Source organism: Mastigoproctus giganteus, chromosome 13 (genome assembly GCF_048544385.1).
Source record: "Mastigoproctus giganteus isolate SK-2022 chromosome 13, ASM4854438v1, whole genome shotgun sequence".
In the NCBI taxonomy this organism is placed as follows: domain Eukaryota; kingdom Metazoa; phylum Arthropoda; class Arachnida; order Uropygi; family Thelyphonidae; genus Mastigoproctus; species Mastigoproctus giganteus.
This window is the reverse complement of record NC_143587.1, coordinates 83,816,554-83,841,535: the sequence shown is the minus strand read 5'-3', so window position 1 is coordinate 83,841,535 and position 24,982 is coordinate 83,816,554. Positions and strand designations below refer to the sequence as shown.

The 24,982-nt window shown below is 36.3% G+C and overlaps 1 protein-coding gene across 2 annotated transcripts in view; it reads right to left on the bottom strand.

Moving 5' to 3' along the window:
• Nucleotides 1-18,829: 18,829 nt before the first annotated feature.
• The window catches only part of LOC150076227 (protein arginine N-methyltransferase 6-like), a 235,802-nt gene continuing 229,649 nt past the window's right edge, over nucleotides 18,830-24,982 (bottom strand). For both annotated transcript variants that reach the window (XM_090387157.1, XM_090387156.1), the window contains one exon: nucleotides 18,830-19,182. In XM_090387157.1, the coding sequence (XP_090243283.1) occupies nucleotides 19,104-19,182 (79 nt within the window). In that variant the 3' untranslated portion in view covers nucleotides 18,830-19,103. The remainder of the gene's footprint in view (nucleotides 19,183-24,982) is intronic.

The window sequence follows — 24,982 nt, the reverse complement described above, 5'->3', positions numbered from 1 at the left end:
CTTACTAATTGTACAACGTAAGACAACCCTGTAATCTATTCGAGACATAACTGGCTTAACTATTGAAATATGCAGCACAGTTCCTACTCTGGACGGACTGCACAAACCTAGGAATAGCTCAAAGCTCGACAAGCCTTCATGGTCGTTACGACCATGAAGGCTTGTCGAGAATCTCACAAAAATGATTCCATTTTAACATTTTCGATGAGCAAGTTTCATTTATTCTGCTATTCTCATCTGCCCCAATTGGATATACTGACAGAGGAGCTCATTTCTCTGTGTCCATTTCTACTGCAAAAGCCTCTGGTAATATCAAACTCATAAACATAGTTTTACTTGTTTGAGTTTGGAAGCTCCATTTATGCAATCACAATAATTTTCATTCCAATGCCAAAAGCACACTCGACAAGTTAAGTATAATGCTGAATACAAAAAATCGTGGAAGAATCTAGAGGACAACGAATATACTAGCATCGATCACTTCTTTAAAGAAAATCACATTCATTCGGAATCATATATTGATTTACTTCAAGCTGGTATTACTTGGCCAAGTCTTTCTGAACTGAGAACCTCATCAAAAATGGCATAACCCATTTAATCCTTTAGTGTTTAGCGTTTTAAAGTCTAACATGGACATTCAATTCATCACAGAATATTCTTGTGCTGCTTATATTGTCAAATTCATAAATAAGACCAATCGTGGGATTAGCAATTTACATAAAATTATTGAAATTATGAACGAGTATCCTAAGTTTGGCATCATTTAAATTACAAGAAAATTAAGCATTGACAGGCTCAACTCTGTTGAAATTACTAGTCAAGAGGCTGCATGGCATTTTCATCAACCAATGTCTGAAAGTTCAGTTGTTGTAATTTATAAACCAAAGGGTGACTTATCAAGCGACAGCGGAATAGAAAATCAAACGAAGAAATGGAACAAGAAAACAATGATGACTCTACCGAAATCTGGAAAGAGAATTGGTTTGATAAGTATGAGAAAAGGTTGAGGAACAAGTTCAAATGGGCCAGAATTGGTAACAACTTTGACTTTCCAATGATAAGTAGTGAGCTCACGCCCTCTGCTTACTCTACCAAATCAAAGTTAGTGACCGCACTGACATCATTTACCTCATTTCAAAGATGTTTTCACATAAAATATCTGTCATGCGTGTAGGTACACACAGGCTTATTTTATTCATTTTTTTTTTTTCACATAGGCTCTTGCCACTGAAATCTCCAGAAACTAGGTGGCAGAGCCTGCCAGAGTACTTATAAAGTCTATTGGGTACCAGACCTGCCTCCCCGTGCCAATAGCTAAAAGGTCAGAAGAACAACACTACACATTTACCACTCCCCACACTTTTTTTAAAATCTCTGGCTTGCATCAACAGTGTACTGTGACACACAGTGTATATGCCTATATGGTGGAAACCCCTGGTGCCGTTAGACAGCAAATATACTTTACAGAACAGATTGGGGGAAATTTGCCTTTAGCCAGAAGGTAGTTGATTGCTGGAACAAACTTCCATCTGTTGTGGAAGTTGATAGCTTCAATAAATTCAAGGAAGAACCAGACAAACTTTTAGGTTGAATGGATGGGTGAAATGAGGATTTTTTTTTTTTCTTGATTTTTTTTTGGAACAATGCTGTATAAGCTTGCTTTCTTGCATAATATGCCTCTACTAATGCTAATACTAAACCTGAGTTTCTGGGAGAAAAAAAACTATGCTGCTTCATCTGAGAATGACTCAGCCACATTGTGTCAAGTCCATAAAAATACCCCACATCATTGACGAGATTCAAAATGAGGTCCTTTCCACCTAGTGTGGGGACTGTGATTATACCAACTGTGCTACCCATGAGGACTTTGTCTAAGCACAGACTCCACTAGATATTTGAAGACATCCATAAGGATCTGCAGCAATGCTGCCCAATGTCAGAACAGATGATGGCTGTGTCCATATGCCTCATTTTTCATTCCAAAACATCCCACATGGATATTTTGGAAAGGGAAGTGAGGTGTAAGTGAATTGTTGAGGTCAGGCAAATCTGGAGGCCAATCATGGTGATATCTTTGTGTTCATCAGGCCCACACCTTGCCACTCCTGTACAGTGCAGACCCAATGACACTACACATTATCATCTTGGAAGATCCCGTTTCTGTCCAAGGGGGGGGGGCAACATGGCAGGATGCACATGGTCTCCTGCCAGTAGACCCCACTAATGAAACTGATTTGCTAGCAAAAACTAAGATCAGGGGTTAATTCTTGCCAGCAAAATACATCCCACATTAAGCAACCACTGCCACTTATCTGGCTAGTGGGCACCACACACGATGAGTCCACAGACCCTTGTTGCTTGCACTGCATGAAGCCTGGATGGGTCCAAGCATTTGGATGAGTCCAAATGCTTGGACCCATCACACCATAGCATTCACTATAAATGATCAGCAGTGAGAGTGTCCCCTGGGTAATCTTCTGTGGAACCCCATACATCTGTGCAGTGCATCATCACTTGAGATATTGTCCTTACATTCCCCATATCATATTGCAATATTCTTTTGCGCAGACAAGCAACAATATGTACCATTTCCAACATGGAAGTGACCAATGCATGAGCTCCCACAATCATGCCCTTTTGAAACTCCACAATCTTTACTATGCTCCATAACTGCTACTTTTATCATTTTGACTTGCACGATCAGATGATGCAAATTACCACTGCTTTAGTGCATGAAGTTATTCAGCATTTTATACTGTGAGCTACGTGGCATAGTCCATTAAGGATGGGGTAGTCACAATTCAGTGATCACTGAGTGTACTTCTAAAAGTTTGTGGTCCAAATATTCAGAGTTTATTTGAGGAGTCTGGTAGCAGGTTACTTTTCAAAATAGTCTTCTTTGGAGTCAATATACATTTGCAACTGATACCTTGGACCATAGCTGTGAATAAAATTTTCTCTTTGCGCAACTCCAAGAATGCATCCATTGGGTGTAATATCACTGCCAGTAGGAAAATGGCTGCCAGCCATGCATTTTTTCAAATTAGGAACAAGTGAAAGATGGACGGTGCTAGATCTGTAAAAACGCATGGAACAGTTGAAGATTTCAGGGTGCACTCGTGAAACGCAAGTTTGTTTTCCACTGAAAATAAATTTTCAGTGGAAAACTGAATGAGGTGATATAAATGAGAGAGATATATATATATATAAAAAAAAAAAGTCACCAGGAAAGGAATTCAGTGATTGAATAAACTAACCACTGATCAATTAAACTGGAACCTAATTTTTAAAAAGTTGACTTTATTGAATATTTGAGAATTTGTGCTGGTAAATATTAGAAATTATAAGAGTAGTTATTCAATACATGCTGTGTGAGAGCAATTATTAAGTAGTGCAAGCCTGACAATTTTATTTCATTTAAAATTCTTCCTTTTAAAGTACCGTGATAAAAGTAAAATGCTAAGGAAGCTATAAGTATTTAGTTTAAAGGAATACTATTAAACATCTAATAAAAGCAAAATTGCTGCTAGCATTTTGAAAATTAAGATTAATTAAGAATATGGTTTTTATTTGCAGGATATAGAGGTGTTTAGCTACATTGGGGGATACATTGGTGTTTGGCTTGGAATATCACTGGTTGCTGTCTGTGACTTTCTGGAATTAGTGACAATACTAGTTATACAAGTTTGCAGAAAGTCCAAAGGGCACAAATTTAAGTAATATGCATTTTCAATATATTTCCAAAGTAAATTATCAATCCTTAAAATAGCATATAAGTACTTAAGAAATGATGGTTAATTAATGAACTATTTTAATCAAATTTATAGAAGACTGTAAAAGGTTTCAAATCATTTGTGAAATAAAGCTATGTGGTATCAGGTATAATTTCTGCAATCAGCAAAAACAAAATACCAATTTCCCTGGAGTTTTACCTCCAAGATGCAATAAATTCACAACTACAAATTACAGTAAACTTCTCTAGTTTTAAAAAATAAAATAAAATACAGCAGTCATGATTGATACACGACTGCTCATAAAAACATAATACACATATATGTATTATGTTATTTAATATTACATGCCCTGTATATGAATTAACATGTATATTTCAGTTTACCCTGGAGCCTCAGGTTAATATGAAATCTTCCATAGCTTCAGCTAAATAAACATGCCACTCACACAGACAGTTATAGACAAAATGAAAATAAACTGATTTCCCCATAATGAATTTAAAATTTTAATGCTCACGAGCTAACTAGCATGCAGCAATCCAAATTGAAATCTAAACTTTACATATAGGCTGCTTATAAGTAAATCTTGAAATATATACACAGTAGAGCGTGGAATATCCAAACACCAATAATTCAAAACGTCACTAATCTGAACAAGCTAGCGTTTATTTATTTTTTTTATGCTGATTCCATAAAATAATTACAGTAAGCACCGGTTATTGTGATCAAATTTGCAAATTGAATTTTGATTCTATTAAACGGCAATTCTAATAAGTGAAAATTGGAGAAATATTATCCAAGGGCTATAAATATGAAGATATAAAGCACCAATTTACACTTTTATTACCTTACCAATTAACAAAAGTAAATGATACGTGAAAATTGGCAAACTGAATGCTGTCCAACTTAACTACTCTTGCTGAAAAGAGTGAGAGATCTGGCAATAAAGAAACAAAGTTTTAAAATGATGCAGCAGCAAAAAACAATTATTTTCGTTGAAGGCCTATACATGTGTGTTATTGTGGCTGAAAGTTCCATTTGTTTTGTTACCTATGAATAAAAATACCAAGTACAACTCAGTGGTTGTATTTCTAAACTTACTATTGTGGAGACTAAAAAAAAAGAAAAATTTAGTCTCTAGAACAGTATTTTTGATAAGTTCAAAAATACTAACTATCCCCGGTCCCAATTAGTTTGGATTATCAATGCTCTACTGTATATACACACACACACATATACATGTGCAACATTTCTCTGCATGCAAAACTAATTATTAAGTTATTATTCAGCCTATGGTGAGCTCTCTTTTTCTGGAAGATAGTAATTCCAACTTCATTGAGAATACCGAAATACAAACTAAAATAAAGTATCACCATGGTGGGAAGGGGTTGGAGATGTTTGGGCTATATCAAGTGGCAGCAAGAGAAAAAGGTACGTTTACCATACAGAAATTTCGCTCAGAACAAAATAACTAGCAGTCAATTTGTGTTGGTTTAATGATGGGTGCTAAATAAGTAGCCTTGAGAGCAATTTTTGGGCAATACAAGCCAAGCATTTGGAAAGGCTAGATATTAAAGGTGACCAGTACATTAGTGCCTTTTTTTTTTTTTTAGGTAACATCAGCACCTTTATATATTGTGTCAGGCCAGCATAGGTCTAAAAGTTCCATAACAGATCTGGTGTTAGAAATTCGAAAAAAAGTCTCCTTGTATAGTAGACTTATCATTACTTAAGAAATAAATCTAAGATCTAAACAGGTGAAATATTTACATTCCTCCAAGATATCAAATGCACTGGATGCTGCAAAGTAGTCAGAATCAAAAGGGAATACCAAATATTTTTGGGAAAAAAAAATAAAGTTTATCATAAGAAGTTGATAAAATGGATTAAATTAAGCACTGGGATGTGACTAAATAATGTGGGTATACAAATCAACCCATCTAAGCAAAAGAAGGCAGTATCACCGAATAATCAAGTTCTCAATAAGCCAATTAATAAAATCTACAAAGAGGGAATAGATTTCAAATAGATTAGTACTTTAAATTGGACAGATTTAGGTCACATTACATTACATTACTCCCCTACCTTTTTTTTAATGAAATAATAGCAATTGTCACTTTTATCAAACAGATTGCTTTTTTTGAGGGCTACTACTTGACTTTTTAATTATTTAAAAATCGCTGATAGTTGTTATATTTTTGTTTAAAATTAGTACACACTTGACCAGTGTTTATCTAATAAAACAGGCCTACGTGCTCTGGATTCATAATGCGAAAATTTATTTTTATTTTGTTACACAGAGCATTAAAAACTACGATAAATGAATTAGCTTTCGGCTGGGTGGCAGCCTTCATCAGATTAAAATACTTTGAATGGCAGTTGGAATAGAGATGCACTGCCAGGATGGTGCGTGAGGCACGTGGTTAATTGTTTGTTGATGTTTGTGGCTGTGACGTATGGTGGTGACGTGGCCAGCATTACTGCTTCTGTGATGGGGTTAAGTTGACAACCACTGTTCCTGTTCAACGAGGTATCCGAGCATTTTATACTTAACGATTCCAACCAGGTGCGCCTTAGGTAATGGTGGGACTTGTCCACAACCACGACATCGCGGTGTGGGTCGATGTCGTGGTGGGTTGTCCAGACATGCTCGGCAATAGCTGAGTGTTCTACATCCGCCAAACGGATTGCCCTTTTATGTTCTGAGAGGCGTTTCTCGAGTCGACGTCCAGTCTCTCCAAAGTAGCAGCTCGTGCAGTCACGGCAAGAGATGCGATAGACCAAACCACTCTACCCACCATGACATCGACCCACACCGCGATGTCGTAGTTGTGGACAAGTCCCACCATTACCTAAGGCGCACCTGGTTGGAATCGTTAAGTATAAAATGCTCGGATACCTCGTTGAACAGGAACAGTGGTTGTCAACTTAACCCCATCACAGAAGCAGTAATTCTGTCCATAGACAAACGCTGGCCACGTCACCACCATACGTCACAGCCACAAACATCAACAAACAATTAACCACGTGCCTCACGCACCATCCTGGCAGTGCATCTCTATTCCAACTGCCATTCAAAGTATTTTAATCTGATGAAGGCTGCCACCCAGCCGAAAGCTAATTCATTTATCGTAGTTTTTAATGCTCTGTGTAACAAAATAAAAATAAATTTTCGCAGTGTTTATCTAATTAATCTGGTTAATTTGTTCTTTACTTGGGTTTTGGAAATTGCTTAAAAACTAAAGTTGTAGTCTACTGTCATTGTTACTATATCAATATAAGAACAGCATAAACACAATTTAGTAATATTCTATGTAATCCCATATTACAACCCATGTTTAGTCTCCAGAGCTAAGTTCCGGTCACCCCTTCCCTTACATCATGCAGTATGACTGATGACTTTTGAGGTTATGATAGACATGGCGAGATCCAATCTTCCTTACATATTGAGGGTACGTCTCTAAAATGGTGTTCGCAAGTCAGTAAACCGGACCAAACCAATTTGTAACTCTTTAGGAGGCTTCTAGATCAGCTAGTGTATAAGCTTGCTACCTCTACTCTGCCAGATAGTGACTATTCAAAGTATTTTATTATTTTTTTTGGCGGGCTCCAGGGTTTCCCCTATTCGCTCCTATTTCCCCTATTGCCAGATAGTGACTGGAGGGAGTCCAAATAATGTGTATGCGGGGGACATTTTCAAGGCCACATTATGTCAAGGAGCTGGGTATATTCTTACCATGTGCACGCCATATCCAAAAATTTCATTACTTCATAAAGCATGTCCCCCCACTCCACTTTTTCTTATGTATTGAATACACCATGAATTGTCAAACTAATAGAGTAAGCTTATCTGCAAAGAGATCTAAACCTCCCAAATACTTCCTAGTTCATTTCACAAATATATATATGGTCTCAGTTCTAATCTCAACGCTGTCCATTTCCACTTGCAGTCTGCCAAACCCATGTACTTTTTCTGACAGAATCTCAGTTATCGGTTGATTCAACTACTGCTCATCTCAGTTGCCCAAATTATTTGCTGTATGATTCCTTTTGCCTCAAAGATGGTACTTGTGCATATGTCCATTCCGATATTCCCTGTCAGAGACTTGGTAATTTGGAATCTCCTCATTTCGATCTTCTCTGGCTTAAAATCTCTCTACTTCATTGTGTCAAATTCATCTGTTGTCTCTACCATTCTCCCAACTCCACTAATCACTTGGAGCTGTTTGACTTCCTCTCTTTGCAACTGGACTTTGTCCAATCCAACTTTACTAACAGTGAGGTAATTTTCCTTGGTGATTTTAATGTTCACAATTCCAGCTAGCTTCAGTTTTCTAGTCACACCAACCCAGGTGATCAAGATGCTGAGGCTTTTGCTATTACTAATGGCCTTGCACAGATTATTCATTTACCTACAAGAATACCACACAATCTTAACCATACAGCCAACATGTTTGACCTTTTTCTCACAAACAACCATTCTAAGTACAGGGTCGAAGCGAGTAGTCCTTTAGGCACTTCAGATCACAACTTGGTGATCGTCTCTTCCCAATGAAGCCTTTATGTCATGGCTTTTCCCAACCTCATGTTGTTTTGGATTACAAGAATGCAAAATGGGATGACCTGCAAGATTTATTTTCTTCTTATCCTTGGTCGGATTACTGTTTCCAAACTTCTGATATCAACATTTCCTCAACTGTGTCAGTGAATTTATTCTTGTAGGAATGGAATCCTTTATCCCACACTCCACTTTAAAATCTCATCCTTTATCTAAACCTTGGTTTTTCAATAAATGTGCTAAGGCTGTTCAACAGAAGAATGTTGCATATTGTAATTGGCTTGTTTCCAATTCTTCTCTTTCATTTTCTGCCTACACCAAAGCCCGCAACATTTGTAAAGCAGTTATTAATCAGTCCAAACTAGATTTTGAACAGGCTAAGAGTAGAAAACTTGCTTCTTGCCTTAATGGTAGCCGAGCATTCTGGTCTCTTGCCAAAGCTATTGGCCACAACTTTTGCCCATCTCTGCTACCACCTCTGTCAAAACCTGATGGTTCTGCTGTCACTTCAGCCAAGGATAAAACTCACCTGCTAGCATCCCATTTTTCTTCCAACTCATGTATTAATGATCTTGGTAAAATACCTCCCACCATTCCCAACACACTCCATTCGATGCCACCTGTGGTCTTCTGTCAAAAGGATGTCTGAAGGATTTTGACGAATCTTGATTCTAAGAAAGCTCCAGGTCCTGATGGTATTTCTCCACTTGTTCTCGAAACCTGTGCTCCTCAACTTACTCCTGTTCTTTGCCACCTTTTTTCACTATCTTATTCCAAAGGTGTTTTTCCTTCTTGGAAATTTGCTCATATCCAGCCAGTTCCTAAAAAGGGTGACAAATCCCTCCCATCCAATTATCGTCCCATTGGAATTACTTCTGCTCTTTCTAAAATAATGGAGAAATCAATTAACCGCCAACTCTTAAACCACCTAGAAACCTTCCATGTGATCAAAGATTGCCAGTATGGATTCTGCCAGTGTCGATCCACTGGTGATATTCTAGCTTATGTTACCCATTTATGAACAAATTCAACGGAAAAGTTCGGTGAAACACAAGCAGTTGCTCTTGATATCTCAAAGGCTTTCGATCGTGTTTGACATAAAGGTCTTCTAAACAAGCTTCCATCTTATGGTTTGCCAACTGTTTTTTGTAATTGGTTATCCAGTTTTCTCTCTGATCGCTCACTGAGGGTGATGGTAGATGGCTCTCTATCCTCTAACTTCTCCACTGATGCTGGTGTCCCCCAACGTTCAGTACTTTCCCCCATTCTTTCCTCTTGTTCATTAACTACCTTCTTCCATTGACTATAAATCCTATCCATAGTTTTGCCAATGATAGCACGAATCTTGCATTCCACTTTCCATTTTGAAAAACCCTGCCCTGTTTGTTTGTTTGTTTGTTTTTTGGTTTTTAGGAGCATTAGCAACTAAGGCCATATTGCTCCAGGATGTGCGATGGTCATTCCCTGACCTTTCCGCATCCTCCATATTTGGTGGTGACAGGCTTGAACCCCGGTCTAATCAAGAAGCGTGTACTATGTACTACTGCTCCTTCCCACCTGGCTACGGAGGCGCCTCCTGCCCTGCTCAATAAGCTTCAACTTCTCGAATATCCACTACCAATTCCTTAAATACCAATCTCCAGGTAATTCTCCAGTGGGGCAAAGACAACTTAGTTGATTTCAATCCTTCTAAAACTCAGTCTTGTCTTATATCTCGCAAAAAGGATTCTTCAGCTCCTATGCTTATCTTTATTGACACTCCGATTTCTAGGCAAGGTGATATATCTCTTTTGGGGATTACCCTGATATCTAATCTCTCTTGGCAAGCACATTACAAATATTGCTTCCTCTGCATCCAAAGTTTTCTCTTTCGCTGTCACTCTTCTTCCAAACAGCTGTTCACTCTGTATAAATCACAAATTCACCCTACCATGGAATATTGTTCCCACATCTGGGATGGTGTCCCCCAAAACCTTTCTCAGGCTTCCAGATTCCATTCAGAAGAGGGCAGTTAGGCTAATTAATGACTCGTCTATAACAGAGTCTCTCCACTTGCTGTCTCATAGATGTACTGTTTCTGCCACATGCCTTTTCTACAGATACTGCCATGGGTACTGTTCTTCTGAATTGCCTTCTATAATTCCCACTGTCTCTTTCAAATCAATCCGAATACATGCCGCTACCAGCGAACATCCATTTGCTGTTGAACTTCAAACTCAAAGAACCAACTTTTCATCTTCCTTGTTTATTCATTTAACTGCCATTTTATGGAACATACGTATTTCCTGAAAATTACAGTCTACTGAAGTTCAAGTCTAATGTCAACAAATATATTCTTTTGTCTTCTCAACTGCCAATCCAAGCACGGTACTAAGTACTATAGATTCTAATACTTTTGTTTGGGATTTTCATTAAAAAAAAAAAAAACATAGAAGAGGAGTACAGTTGGTAATCCATTAGTCTTGCCAGCATGAATGTCACTCTATTTGACTATTTCTATGCTTTATGAGTACTTTCAGTAATTCAAAATAATATTTTTTAAAATACTTTTAACATTTTTAATTTGAATATCTATTTGTCCATCCCTATGCTGGAAGTTAAACTTGCTATTGTTGAACATGCGTGTTGGAATCAACCACCCACTTCCTCATACAAACAATCTCGTAATGTAATTATATCATTTAGTACATAATATAACTTAAAATAGAATAGTGAGTACTGCTGTTGAATAATCCAATACAGTATACAATTGCTATACTCATATCTCAGTTTTGTGCAAAATTCTAAAATCAACTTTAGATTATAATCATGTCTGAGACTAGAGCAGCAAAGCAAAAGGCTCAAAGCAATGGGAATTCTTTGGCTTGGAAGAGAATTGCCAATGGCAGTTCTCTTATGAATGGGGGTTTTATGATGTATTCTGCTTGTTATCACTTCGCAAAAGCTAGCTTTAGTCAGACATGATAGAGCCAAAGAAGGGGAATGTCTTTGTGTGTGTTCATTGTAAAGAGCATGAGGAGGTGAAGTTGTTTTAATAAGGTTCCTTGCCTATTTCAATGATATCAGTTTTGCACTGAAGAGGGGTTTAGAAAGTGAAGGGAAGTTAAAGTGAAATGAAATGCTGTACTGGAGCTTAGAATGGAATTATATGAGGGCCTGAAGAACAAGGTTGATGCCCTCAAAGGAATAAAAGAGAGGGACCCATCAAGCACTCAGCTGTCAATGCTAGGGTTTACACTTGGACAACAGATAACATCCACATCAGAGATCTCAGTCCCCATAGGAGGTAGCAGTTGTTGGTAACTATTGTTAGGAAAATGGGAAATATATTATGTAAAAAGGATAGGTTGAATAGGACCTAGATATGTCTGCTAGGGGTTAAGGTTGATGTCCTAGAGCAGCTATCATCATTTAAGGGCAAAAAAGGTGTACACGTTGGTATTAGTTACATTAAGGTGATCTGAGGAAATGCTTAACAAGGACAGGGCAATGCTGAGAAAAAGTCAAGTTGGAAATAAATTTGAAAGTAACTACAAGTTTATGATTTTATACTTGGTATATAAGTAGACTATTTTTAGTACTTCCAAAAGTCTTATGTGCCAGTGGAAAAAAGAAGGGGAATAACAGAAGGAATTTTCACTGGAATAAATTATCTACCACAGTCAAAGCAGAGAATTTGGTCAATTTTACAGTGGCACTGGATAGCCACTTCTTTGTAATAAGTAAAGCATAAGTGGTTCAGAATTGTTTTTTTTTTTTTTTTTTGGCAGAGGTAGAAAGATCCCCTTTCTAGTATTCTTTAGCCACTGTAATACTAATATATGGTGATTTTTATATGTATTGTACATAAAATGCATTTATATTAGCAAGAACTTATGTACACTCTTCTCTCTCTCTCTCTCTCTCTCTCTCTCTCTCTCTCTCTCTCCCATTTTAAAATGTATACCTAGACCAAGTAACAAAAATAACATTTTCCTCGCTTAAATTTTCCTTACTTTTTTCTTTGTATTGCTTAGAGAAATATGAAGATTAGTGTGAATCTAAGCTCTAGTATAGCATTTCATTTCACTTTAACTTCCCTTTCTAAACTTTTCTAAACAATCTTCAGTGCAAAACTGATATCATCTGGAATAGGCAAGGAACGTTATTAAAACAACTTGTTAAATGAATTAAACAAACATAGTTAAATATAGGACCATCCTGAAAAAATTCTGCAAATTAGGTAAGAACGTATATGTGATTTATTAAGGGAAGTGCAATTCTTTACAAACAAAACAATAAAACTGCACTATGGCCACAAGTTGCACTGTTGCCTCACAATTACACTTCTCAAACACCATCTCACTTTCAGGAAATATTAAGTAATGAAGTGCCACTATGTAATACTTCAATGGTACTGTCATCTCTTCAGAGGATGAACAAACATTAAGTCTACCCAATAAACAACTGGACAGGATTAATGTCGCTCCATGTATGTTAGGAATGGCTAAACTACACAGGCAAAATAGATGGATGACAAGGAACATGTGCAATTATGCTGTGATGTAGACCTAAAAAAAAAAAAAAAAAAAAAAAAAATCCAACCCATTACCAACATTAAAACGTGACTAAAAATTTGTATGTGTAAATTCATCTAATCAAGAGTTACTCCAAAAGCCCACAATTCTTCCATAAAGTTTCAGCCTCAATCACTGACATTTGTACCGTACCTACCTGTACGAAAGAGGCAGGAAAGTCATATTTATACAGTGTACAAGTAACAGTGCTATGTTCTACGGCACTGTTACTTCTACACTGTATAGATAGAGCTTTCTGACTTTGATGATCTAGGAACATGCCCTATATTTTTATGTAATTATCATCATGCTTAATCACCTTGTGCTATCTTGGAAGTGTGAATACTTTCACAGTCAAATTCTTATTCTGCTTTTCAGCCACTGGTCCAATTGTTTCACTATTTTGCACATGCTTGTTTCCCTAACAGTTATATGTAACTGCTATGCTGATATTCACCTTTTTTGACACTGACATTTGACCTTGTTGGTTGTAACTTACAACTGAGAGGAGAGATGCTGATTAGCATATCTATCTTCTGTAGATATTATCTATGTGCCCCAGTAATCAACTGTTCTGCAGTCATTGACATCATGCCTTTTGAAACCACTTATAGATGTTTCAAATAAGTCTCCAATAATGTGAACTACCTTCGGCAGACATTCATGAAGGCAGTCTTTTTGATTACTGCTACAGAAATGTCACCTGTAGAGACGATGGTATTAGAATAATAAGAGACAGGAAAGTCATATCTATATGGTGTACAAGTAACGGTGCTATGTTCTACAGCATTGTTACTTCTACGCTGGTTAGATAGAGCTTTCTGAAAAATTGTTCCACAACCTGTTTTCAGAGAGCAGCCTTCTTTCTGAAAAAAATTGGGGCATCACTTTTGGAATGATCCATATTAAATTCTCATAATTACACTGGTATGCGTGATTTCTGCTGACTGGAAACTATAACAGTTTTCTTCCTTACCTGATGGGACTACTAAAAAAAAACTAAATGACTCTTTTCTGCAAATCAGTTTTCAAAAAAAAATATATATATCATATTCCTGATGTACTCATATCTAATAAGAAAAGCAGCGCTTTAGTGTTTTATTTGTTAATTTACCATTAACATGTCTTGTTGTTATAATTATTAACAATGTAGTTTCCCCCCCCACACACACACAATGTTGTCTTCAATCCTGATTCCTTTTGAAACCTATGAAAATTTTATGTCATGAAATTAAGGACAAATAACTGCAAATTTTACAATAAAACATATCATGCTTATTCTGGTGTTAGATCTGGCACCTGCCACTTCATTTGCTTAATACAGGGAAAATTAACTCACTCTCTCTCATTTCCTCCTAGGTTGTTGACTTGGTGCTTGTGCACAAAATTCTATACCATTTTGTGCTAAATGCAGCAGAGGTGTTTTTAAGTTGGCTCCAGCAGCTTAACTTAAGGGGATTAAAATCAAGTGCTTGGCAGATAATGTTTCATTTAAATTTAATTTCTGTAATTTTTAAATCTTATTTCAGCAATTTTGTGAAATTAATTTCTACAATATTTTGTAAATTTAATTCTTAACTTTTCTAAGGCATTTCTATTAAGTTAAATTCTTTTTTATTTCAGTAGCTTAATATTAACTTCACCAATGGCTAAAGTTTTGGCAACAATTCAATTTATGTAATAAATTGAAAATTTAAATTTTGTAATCTTTCTAAGTTCAAACTTTAACTAAATAATGGTTGCTACAAGATCCAGTTTCAATACATTGTCCATAGACACTGTGACTCAGAAGGAAATGTCTGTCGGCATTTTCAGTATGAGCCATGAGTTTGTCACTTGTATAGCCTGTGGCATGTATCCAAAGGTCTCTCCAGTAGACAAACCATGCTCAACTGAAAATTCTTTTCTTTGCACCCAATGTAAGGAACATACAATCTCAAATTAAAACTTGGTGCATTACAAGAAGAATTTGAGTCACTGGTCAAGCGGGTGCTTGCCCTAGAAACAAATGTAACTGATAGCTCATAAGGGACTCGAGTATCTGTGACCAGCCAAGTAATGTACTCCCGATTCAGTTGTCCCAGAACAGTATACTCAAATGCATACTGCTCTGGTTGAGGAAGATATAGTTTTATTAGAAGACTATTGTCAGGGAAATGGGTAACATTTTTTGAAATAAAGATAAGTAGACCAGAAACCAGAGTGTGTTTGCCAGGAGCAACAACTGATGATATTAGCAACAGATTGTCAGATTTTGGGAGGAGAGAAGTAAAGAGAGCATTATTATTCATGTGAGGACTAATGATATTAAATGAACACAACCTGATGATTTGTTGGTTAAATATAGGACCATGCTGAAAAAATTCCGTGAGTTAGGTCAGAATGTGCATGTGTCTGCAATTCTGCCAGACATGACAGGACCGATATGCTGAAAGCCTATTGGATTAACACAAGAACTAAGGGCCTCTCTGCAGGGCTATTAGGGAGAAATTTTATCAGCATGGTCCACACTTGTAGGTAGGAGGAATCTATTTTGTAGAGATCATTTTGTATTCATTTAAACAAAGGTGATGCCAGGGTTTTTGCCAATATTTTTGAGGATAAGTTCAGGGGAACTGCTAGTTGGGTGGATAGCATAATGTAGATATGCATTTATCTCATGATATCTGATATCATGTCAAAGTAATGTGTGCACACATCTCAAGAATTCTTGTTTGTTGCTGTAATGGCTGATGTTGGCAAGATGTTTTGAGGGTGTGAAGGTTTCAAATAATCAGAAGATAAAGCTAGGGAAACAAGCCTAAATAACTTCAAGGGGTGTGACAGGGTGGTAAACTATAGAAGAATAGTCAGTCTACAGTAATATCATAAGTGTTCTAATAAAATAGATGAACCCCTAGTTAGGAAAACTATGGTGGCATAATAGGGGTAACAGAAACATGGTGGCAGGCAGAAATTGGGGATGACAAGTTCCACTGTGGCATCTATAATGGAATTTAGGAAGAATAGGAAAAACAGAAGGGATGAGATGATGGGATCGTGTTCTTATCAAAAGCAGCAGCCCGAGTGCAAAAAGAGCTTTTGTATAGCACAAGGAGGATGAATGAATATGGAGCTGGCCAGCTTAATAGAGCAGAAAAAAGTGGAATGGGAAAGTTAAAAAAAAAGTACTGCAACCTACAACAGCTACAAGCTAGTCTGTAATAGTATCACATATAAGAATAAGTAGAGAAAGCACTAGCTAAGAGAGCAAAGAATGGGGACAAGGAATTTTTCTTGTATGTGAATATAAAGAAGAAAACAAATAAAATCTGACCCTTGTGTAATGGGTGTGAGAAATTCTCGGATAACCCAGCTGATGTATTGAATAGGTGCTTCGTTTTCAATCTTTACCAACAAACGATTCTTTATGGCGAGGCGAGGCAGTGTGGGTACACCTGAAACATAAGAAATTAGCAATTTTGAAATTACAGATGACTGTTTATTAGAAAGGCTTTTGAGCCTTCTAAGTTTATTAAAAGCTTTGGACTTCTGGAGTTGATGGCCTATACTCAGTAATTTTAAGGGAGGCAGCCAGAGAGTGTGTTGAACCATTCAGGTTAATTATGAAGGGCATCACTGGATTAAGGAGATATTCCTTTGGAGAAGTGGCAACCTATTGCCAATATATAAAGGCAGTTCTAAGAGTGAAGTCAGTAACTACAGACTGGTTAGTTTAATTTTAGTGGTAGGAAAAATCTTAGCAGCAATGATTAAGAGTGCAATCCAGGGACATTTAAATATAAATGGCATTCTGATTAATGCACAACGTGGTTTTGTTAAGGAAAAATCATGTTTAACTAACTTGGTAAGCTGTTTTGACACAGATACTCATGAGTTGAATATAGGGAACCATTTAAAAATATTTATTTGGATTTTAACAAGGCATCTGATTCAGTCCCTTGTGAGAGGTTGCTGTATAAGCTGGAACATATTAGGATTACTGGAAAGATTCTAAGGTGGATTACAGGGTGGCTGCAGGGCAGAAGGCTGTGATTAATGGATATTATTAAGATTGGTTATCAGAAATGGGACTCCTCACACGGATCAGTTCTCGGACCACTGTTTCTGATTTCCAGAAAAATATCAAAGAAGGGATAAAGGGCAGGATGACAAAATTTGTAGAGGATGTAAAGATTGGAAGATTGTTAATGATCAGTGCCAAGCAGTGCTCCTTCAGAATGACCTGAACAGGCTTCAAGAATGGTCATAAAAGTAAGTTTTAATGTAGCAAAATGCAAGGTCTTACACTTTGGGAATAGCAACATCAAAATAACTTGCTGTTATTTTGATGTTGCTATTTTTAAGAAAGGGATCTGAGAAGAAAGGGATCTGGGAGTTATGATACAGGCAGATATGAAGTTTTCTGAGCAGTGCGGTCAGGCCGATGGTATCCTCTCAATGATTTATCAAACAACATCCTGCACAGATATGGAAGTCATAATCCCGCTGTATAAGGCTACATTTGGAATATTGAGCCCAAGTATGGAGACAGCATCTGAAAAGGAGACTGAGCTTCTTGAAAGGGTCCAAAGATGGGTATCTCACATGTTGAGATTGGCAAAAGGGCAACTGTATGAGAAAGATTGATTATGTGGGCTACAGAGCTTGGGAACGAGGCAATGTACAGAGAACCAGATTGAGGTTTATAACACTCTGAGAGGGGTTAGAAAAATGAATGAAGGAAGAATTTTCACTGTTATAAAGAATTCCAGAACTAGGGAGTATAAATTCAAATTACAGGGGAAGAGGAGGAAAGTTTTCTTTTAGTTGAGGCTATCAGTTTGAAGAAATTCAAAGGTCAGCTGGTTAGTTTACTTTGTATTTTCATATCTACTTCCCCACCTTCCCACCCAATGCAGCAAAAACCTGTGGCTAATGTCAATACTAATACTCCAAGGAAGGATTTTATGTTCTCTACTGACATAAATGGCTTAATCAATGAGCTGAGTGGTATGATCAACTAGAATGGAGATTCTCCACAAACAGCACCATGACAAGCTACATAGGAATTCAGACTATGGTTGGTGTTTGAAAAGGGATTTATATAATGTGCACAAGCATTTTGAAAAAGTGCAAATTCATCAACATACAAAAACATGTATGAAATCAATAAATAAAATAGTGATTTAGTGCATATTACCATTTCTTTTTAATACTCTATACTGAAACTGTCTGATGAACATTTGATATATATATATATATATATTTTGCTACAGATAGTACATTTTTTATTTTTCATTTTGTGCAAAAAAATTGACATGATAGAGCAAAAGCAATTACAGATTGGAATTAGTACCTAAAAATTGTACAGGTTCACCTATTTACATTAAAAAAGCAGAAAATTTAAAATAATACAGGCAAACATTTTTAAAAATGCACGCCTGTATTATCAGTACATGTTTGCATAACTAAACCAATACTAGTTTAAAATTATAATGCGCTTCAAAACCAACACAATGCCAATGAAGTAAAGAACTTGTGAAAAATATATATATCTGAGTATGATATTCATATGCATTAAGGAAGTAGTAAATCACAATAAAAATGTCAATCAAATAACATTTTCAACAAATCATGATCTCTTCTCTTCTCTTCTCTGATAAAATATGAATTGAATAATTACCACTTTCATATGAGAAATAAGCAAGTAATCTGAAGTTAGATCTGAAAACAAATTAAACCCGCATATTACAGTATAACCATAAAGGATAGTGAATAAGACTATTATATAAAAAAAAAACATAGCCAAATAAATTATTATTAATAACAAACGACGGAAGAGGAGAAGAGAAGAGAGGAGAAAGACTAGTCTTGCTTATAAGATGTTTGAAATCAATGACTAATTTTTTATCATATGTTAATTCATAATTACCCTCTACTCTTCATTATAATAATATATAGATCTGACAGAACATCAGTTCTATTGGATTTATATTCAAGAATTAAGGAGAACTAAAAGCATGTTTGTAAAGAATAGCACTCTTAACACACAGTCAGCTAAATATGAATGTACACTAGTTATTCAAGCCCACCATTCACAGTAAACTGCTTTAGGAGAACAGCTGTAAACATTCATGTTTGTTATATCAAATTCCACAATGGGAAATGTTCCTATAAAAAGGACTATTTGTAAATAAATTTATTAAGAGTACACAGTATACAATTTTTTTTTTCCTTTTTTTTTACAATTGCTTGCAAATATTCCTATTATAGTTATCATGTACATTTCATGGAATATGTCATCCTCCTGTAACTTCCGCCATCTATACAGTACTTCAGATCTACACTCAAAAATCTGAAAATGGAGGGGGGGGGGGGAAACAGTTATAAAAAACTGTAAATGATATATACTTGTAGTACAGTTTTTATACACTAGTTATACAATGCTCTCAGCAGTTATTATATATTTTAAAATAAAATAACAGTAATAACTGGGCAATATTCTAGAATAGTACATATCAGTAAAAAAGAAAAAAAAAAGTACTAACCTATGCACGAAGTATAGGAATATTGTTTGTGTATCCTTTAGAAAATTCTAAATGGAAAGAAACTTTCCATTTTGGATCCCTCATTCACTATCACATAATCTCAGAATTTATTTGAATTTCCTGTTTCTTTAGAAGAAATTTCGGCAAAGGTAAAGAAAGCTTGCACGAGAAGCATGCAAAAGTTCGATTAAATTTACTGGTAAAAGTACTTTGCTGTAACGGCATTTGTATTGGTGCTCGCTCGGTAAACAGACAGTGGGTGTTATCAGTCAGGAGTAGAAATTGAATCCCATGGGAGATTGAAACCCTCCCGAAGTGGAGAGGGTAACCTGACCTTTTTTCTTTAGAATCACTGGTGGACTAGTGGATAAATTGTTTATTAAGAAAAAAAAAGGCAAAGGAAGCCCACATGAGAAGCATGGCAATTTTTGAAAAGGTTTACTGGTGAAACTATGTTACGAACATTTTTTACGACACCAGAACTTCCAATATGACTCTGTTCGTGATTCAATTAGTGGTTCTAAAGAAAAAAGGTCAGGTTATCCCCCCTCCACTTCAGGAGGGTTTCAAGCTACAGTGGGATTCAACTTCTACTCAAGACCAATAACACCCACCATCTGTTTACTGAGCGAGCAACAATACAAATGCCGTTACAGAAAAGTACTTTTACCAGTAAATTTCACTGAACTTGTGTGTGCACTTCTAGTGCAGGCTTTCTTTACTTAGGCGAAACTTCACATATTTCTTCTTTTCTAGATTCTTTCCACAATTTTCAGTCTTTAACAAAAACTTGGAAATAATGTAAATTATTAAATAAATCTTTTATTTAGTATTAGCAAATGATGAGAGGAAGAAAGCTTACTCAGCATCAGATGTGTGTGTGTGTGTGGGTGTGAGAGAGAGAGAGAGAGAGAGAAAAATGCCCTTACAATGCTTGCAGTAATGTGTGGCAGTAGTACTTTTCTTTAATAAGTAATGAAAGCCAGCTCTTCTCATTCAATAGCTGAAATTTGTTCCCTGATCCTAAGCTCTAAGTGGTTCATTAGTAAAATGAAAAATAAGCTAAAACCAAATACCACTCCTCTACTACAAGGTAGTAGGAGAAAAAAGTTTCCCATTCCAATTTCTGAATCTCGGGCTCAACAAAAACTATTAACACCACTACTGTAATAAAGATTCCCCTACCTATCACTATCCCAGATATTTTGAAATGCTTACAGTCACTGCAACTGATTACTGTCCTAACATCTACTACTGAATTAATCACTCACTTCCTTTGAACTTCATAAAAATCTCCACATATCATAAATTACTATATACTCATCACAAACATTTATCCATATTACATCTACATTGTGTACATAATTATTTATATTATTCATTTTTATCTACTGAAAAGCATAGTTTAAATGCAGGTAGGTGATAATATTGGTTTAAAACCAACACAACATTTCTTTGCAAGTAAATGGTTCATTACACTAGATTATATATCAAATAATAAACACAACTATCATACATTCCAACTTCTTTGTGGGTGTTCCTTAGTGGATACAGAATAAAATAAAACATATTATTCCAATGTTTTGGAGTTTGTAGGTTATAGGGTCTACAAACCTCAAACCATTGTACTATGTGACTGCAAACTTAATGTAATGATCAACCTTTTTAACCTGTAATCTAATGAAATGCTAAGAGTTAAATGTTTTTATTAATTAGTTTTTTTTGGAAAGTAAGTAAAAGTTTCTCTTTAATTGGAAATCCACTGAGGAAGACTTGCAAAGGGGTCAGTACATGTGGAGTTCTCTAAATTTAAATGTTAATTTTTTGGAATCTATAATCCAGTTTAATAAAACATTTTTAAACAACACAGCTAAAGTGTATCCTTTGCAAATTGTCCATTTCATTTAAGCCTTCATAAGTATTAACTAGTCATTCATGCTTCATACTTAATAAATAATGTGGTACAAGACATTTAATAACTGTATGGATTGTAATTATGTTCTAATTAAAAGTTTATAAAATATCAATATAAAAAGTACACTGATGGGAACAAAAAAAAAAAGGGCTGTCTGATCAAGAATATAACCCAACTTTGTTACATTATTTTTTTACTTGTAGTAGTAGTAGTAGTAGCACTTGATGCAAGAAAGCAGTGTAGGAGCTTATGCAGCATCAGCCAAAAAAAAAAAAAAAAAATCACACCATACCCTCCAATTGCCTGTCCAGTTCCTCCTTAAATTTATTTAACCTATCAACTTCCACAACGACAGATGGAAGTTTGTTCCAGCTATTAACAACCCGCTGGCTAAAGGCAAATTTCCGCACATCTATTCTACATCTATCCTTTCTTAATTTGAACTTATGTCCCCGTAGGTTCGTATTCTGAACAAGTGGGAGGATCCCATCAGAATTCAGCGTGCTCAACCCATTCAAGGCCTTATAGACCTCAATCAGATCACCGCGCAGGTGCCTAGTCTCCAGCCACTGCAATTTGCAGAACTTAAGCCTCTCTTGGTAAGAGGATCCCATCATTCCCCTCACCAATCGTGTTGCTCTTCTCTGTACACGCTCAAGCAAATCTACATCCTTCCTAAAATGAGGCCTCCAGACCTGTACGCAGTACTCAAGACGTGGCCTGACCATTGCCTTATACAGAGGGACAATCACCTCCTTTTCCCTGCTAGCAAAATTCCTATATATCATTGACAAAACCCCATGACCTGCCCTAGCAGCCTGTCTACATTGCTCAGAAAACTTCATATCTGACTGCACAATTACTCCCAGGTCTTTTTCATTTTCTACCACCTTAAGTGTAGTACCACACAGTTGGTACGTTTCTCTGGGGTTACTTCTACCCATATGCAGTACTTTGCATTTGTCAAGGTTAAACTTCAGTTGCCACTTCTTAGCCCATTTGCCCAAATTATCTAGATCCTGTTGCAGTAGCACACTGCCATTACTGTCATTAACAACCCTGCCAACCTTCGTGTCATCTGCAAACTTCGACATTAAGCCTGATATACCTTCATCAATATCATTGATAAATATACAAAACAACAGTGGCCCCAACACCGAACCCTGTGGGACTCCACTAATAACATTAGTCCACGAAGAGCAGCACCCATTGATTACCACCCTCTGTCTTCTCCCACTTAACCATCCTTTGATCCATTGCAGCAACTTACCCTTAATACCATTCTGCTCCAATTTGTACAGTAGTCTTCCATGCGCAACAGTGTCAAAAGCTTTCCTGAAATCCAAGTATATGATATCAAAATTATTTTTTGCATCCAGTTCCTTTGTGACCACATCATAATAACCAATCAAATTTGTCAGACAAGACTTTCCCTTAACAAACCCATGCTGTGTCTGAATTATTGCTGCAGTCTTGTCTAGATGATCCTGCAATGCATCTTTAACCAGTGACTCCATTATTTTACCCGGAACAGAAGTTAAACTAACTGGTCTGTAATTATTCGTGTCACCCTTCGAACCTCCTTTGTGAATTGGGGATACATTTGCACATCTCCAGTCCGTGGGAACCTCTCCTGAGTCCAAGGATGCTCTCATAATTATGGCTAAGGGTTTGCTTAGTTGCTTTGCCGCCTCCTTTAATATAACTGGATAGATCCCATCCGCCCCAGGTGCCTTTCTTATGTTTAACTTCAACAATTTCTCCTCCACTTTGCTCTCAGTTATTACAAAATCATTAAGCACACTGCTACAATTTGATAACCTTCTTCCATTTTCAAACTGTAATGATTCCTCACGTGTGAATGTAGATGCAAAATACTCATTCAGTTTGTTTGCTATCTGAGCAGGATCATCAACAGTCGAACCATCGATGTCAAGTGGACCAATCATATTCAGCCCCTTCCTTTTAGAGTTTATATAAGTAAAGAAATCCTTGCTGTTTTTCTTAGCATCTTTTGCCAAAGATTTCTCGTAATCCGCCTTTGCCTGCCGAACCTCCTTTGTGACCTGATTACAGACTAGCTTATATCTGCTACAGGCTTCTGCGTCGCCTGATAATTTATATGCATCCCATGCATTTTTCTTCTCTGTCACGAGTCTCATTAGTTCATTTGATAACCATTTAGGCCTAAACCTTGAACAATATTTCTTCATCGGTATGAAAAGTCTAGTAGCTTCCACGATTAATTCCTTGAATGCTTCCCACTTAGAATTTACTGTTTGGAACATCGTCAGTCGATCCCACTGTACAGAATTTAAAAACTGTCTGAGACCACTGTACTCCCCTTTACGGAAGCAGAAACCCTTTCCTTTACCCCTGACGGTAGTTACCTCTTTGAGTAAATCCCACTTCAGCACACTGTGATCACTGCCACCTAGTGGTTCCTTTATCTGCAAATTCTTAATACACGAATGATCACTGCTGATAACCAGATCAAGAGTATTACTTTCTCTGGTTGCCTCTCGAACATGCTGCTGCAGAAAACAATCATCCAATAAATCCACAAAAGTCTGACTAGTGTGTGAGTGACCAACCCACAAGTTCCAGTCAATATCTGGGAAGTTAAAATCCCCCATTATAAGACATTCTGATTTACTGACCCACTCTATTTCTCTGTACAATTGTTCATTGTACTCATTCGAGTCATTAGGCCTATAACACACTCCTACTCTTATTTTTGCTTTTGCAGTGCTTATGTCACACCAAACTGACTCAACAGTGCACTGTCCATCTATATCAACTGGATGCACTTCTCTTGATTTTATGTTTTTCTTAATTGTAGTTAAGTATCCTTGAGTTTTATCTTTATACAAATTGTACTCTTAGGAACATTTCTTGAAATACACAATGCATTTCAAGTTATCACAAATCTGTAACCAACCTCTTAACAGGGCTGCAAGGAATTTTTTTAGAACTATGCAAGCTATTTGAAATTTTTTTAAAGAAATTTTTAGAATGTGATTTATTTATTCTTAATTTGTATTACAACCTTTATGTCTTTAAAGAGTTAAAGCAATCTAACTAGGACTGTTAACTTATAGGTAGTTAATATAATACTGGGAGATTTTTTGTAGTTAAAAATAATAAATAAAATGACACGTGAACAATGAAACTAACTTTATTTACATAACTATTTATATCTCTAATTTTTATTGTTATAGTATTGTAAACTATTGTATTGTAATAATAATGAACTCTTAATACTAAGAGCTGAAAGGAGTGCAAAGGCAAGTCAAGGTCTAAAATGCCATCCCCGTCCCACTAAATCAGGCCTGGCCAAGCCGCAGCCCACCACATTATTTTTTATGGCCCGACTGATGATTTTTAATGGGAAATCATTCACTAGCTGCACTAGACACAATAAATAACAAGAAATATAATACTAGACCAGCTGTACTTTTAAAATCACCACCACTTATTCCCTTCTTTGAACTGGAAACTCTGCAAATGGAAGTAATTGATTTACAGCACAAAAATGAATTAAAACACATTCACACCACAACATCAAAAATCAACTTTTACATGTATCTGACAGCAGAAAAGTACACAAAATTAAGATTTTTTGCGGAAAAAATTATGAGCACCTTCGGATCCATATGTTTGTGAAACTTTCTTTTCAAAAATGAAATTTA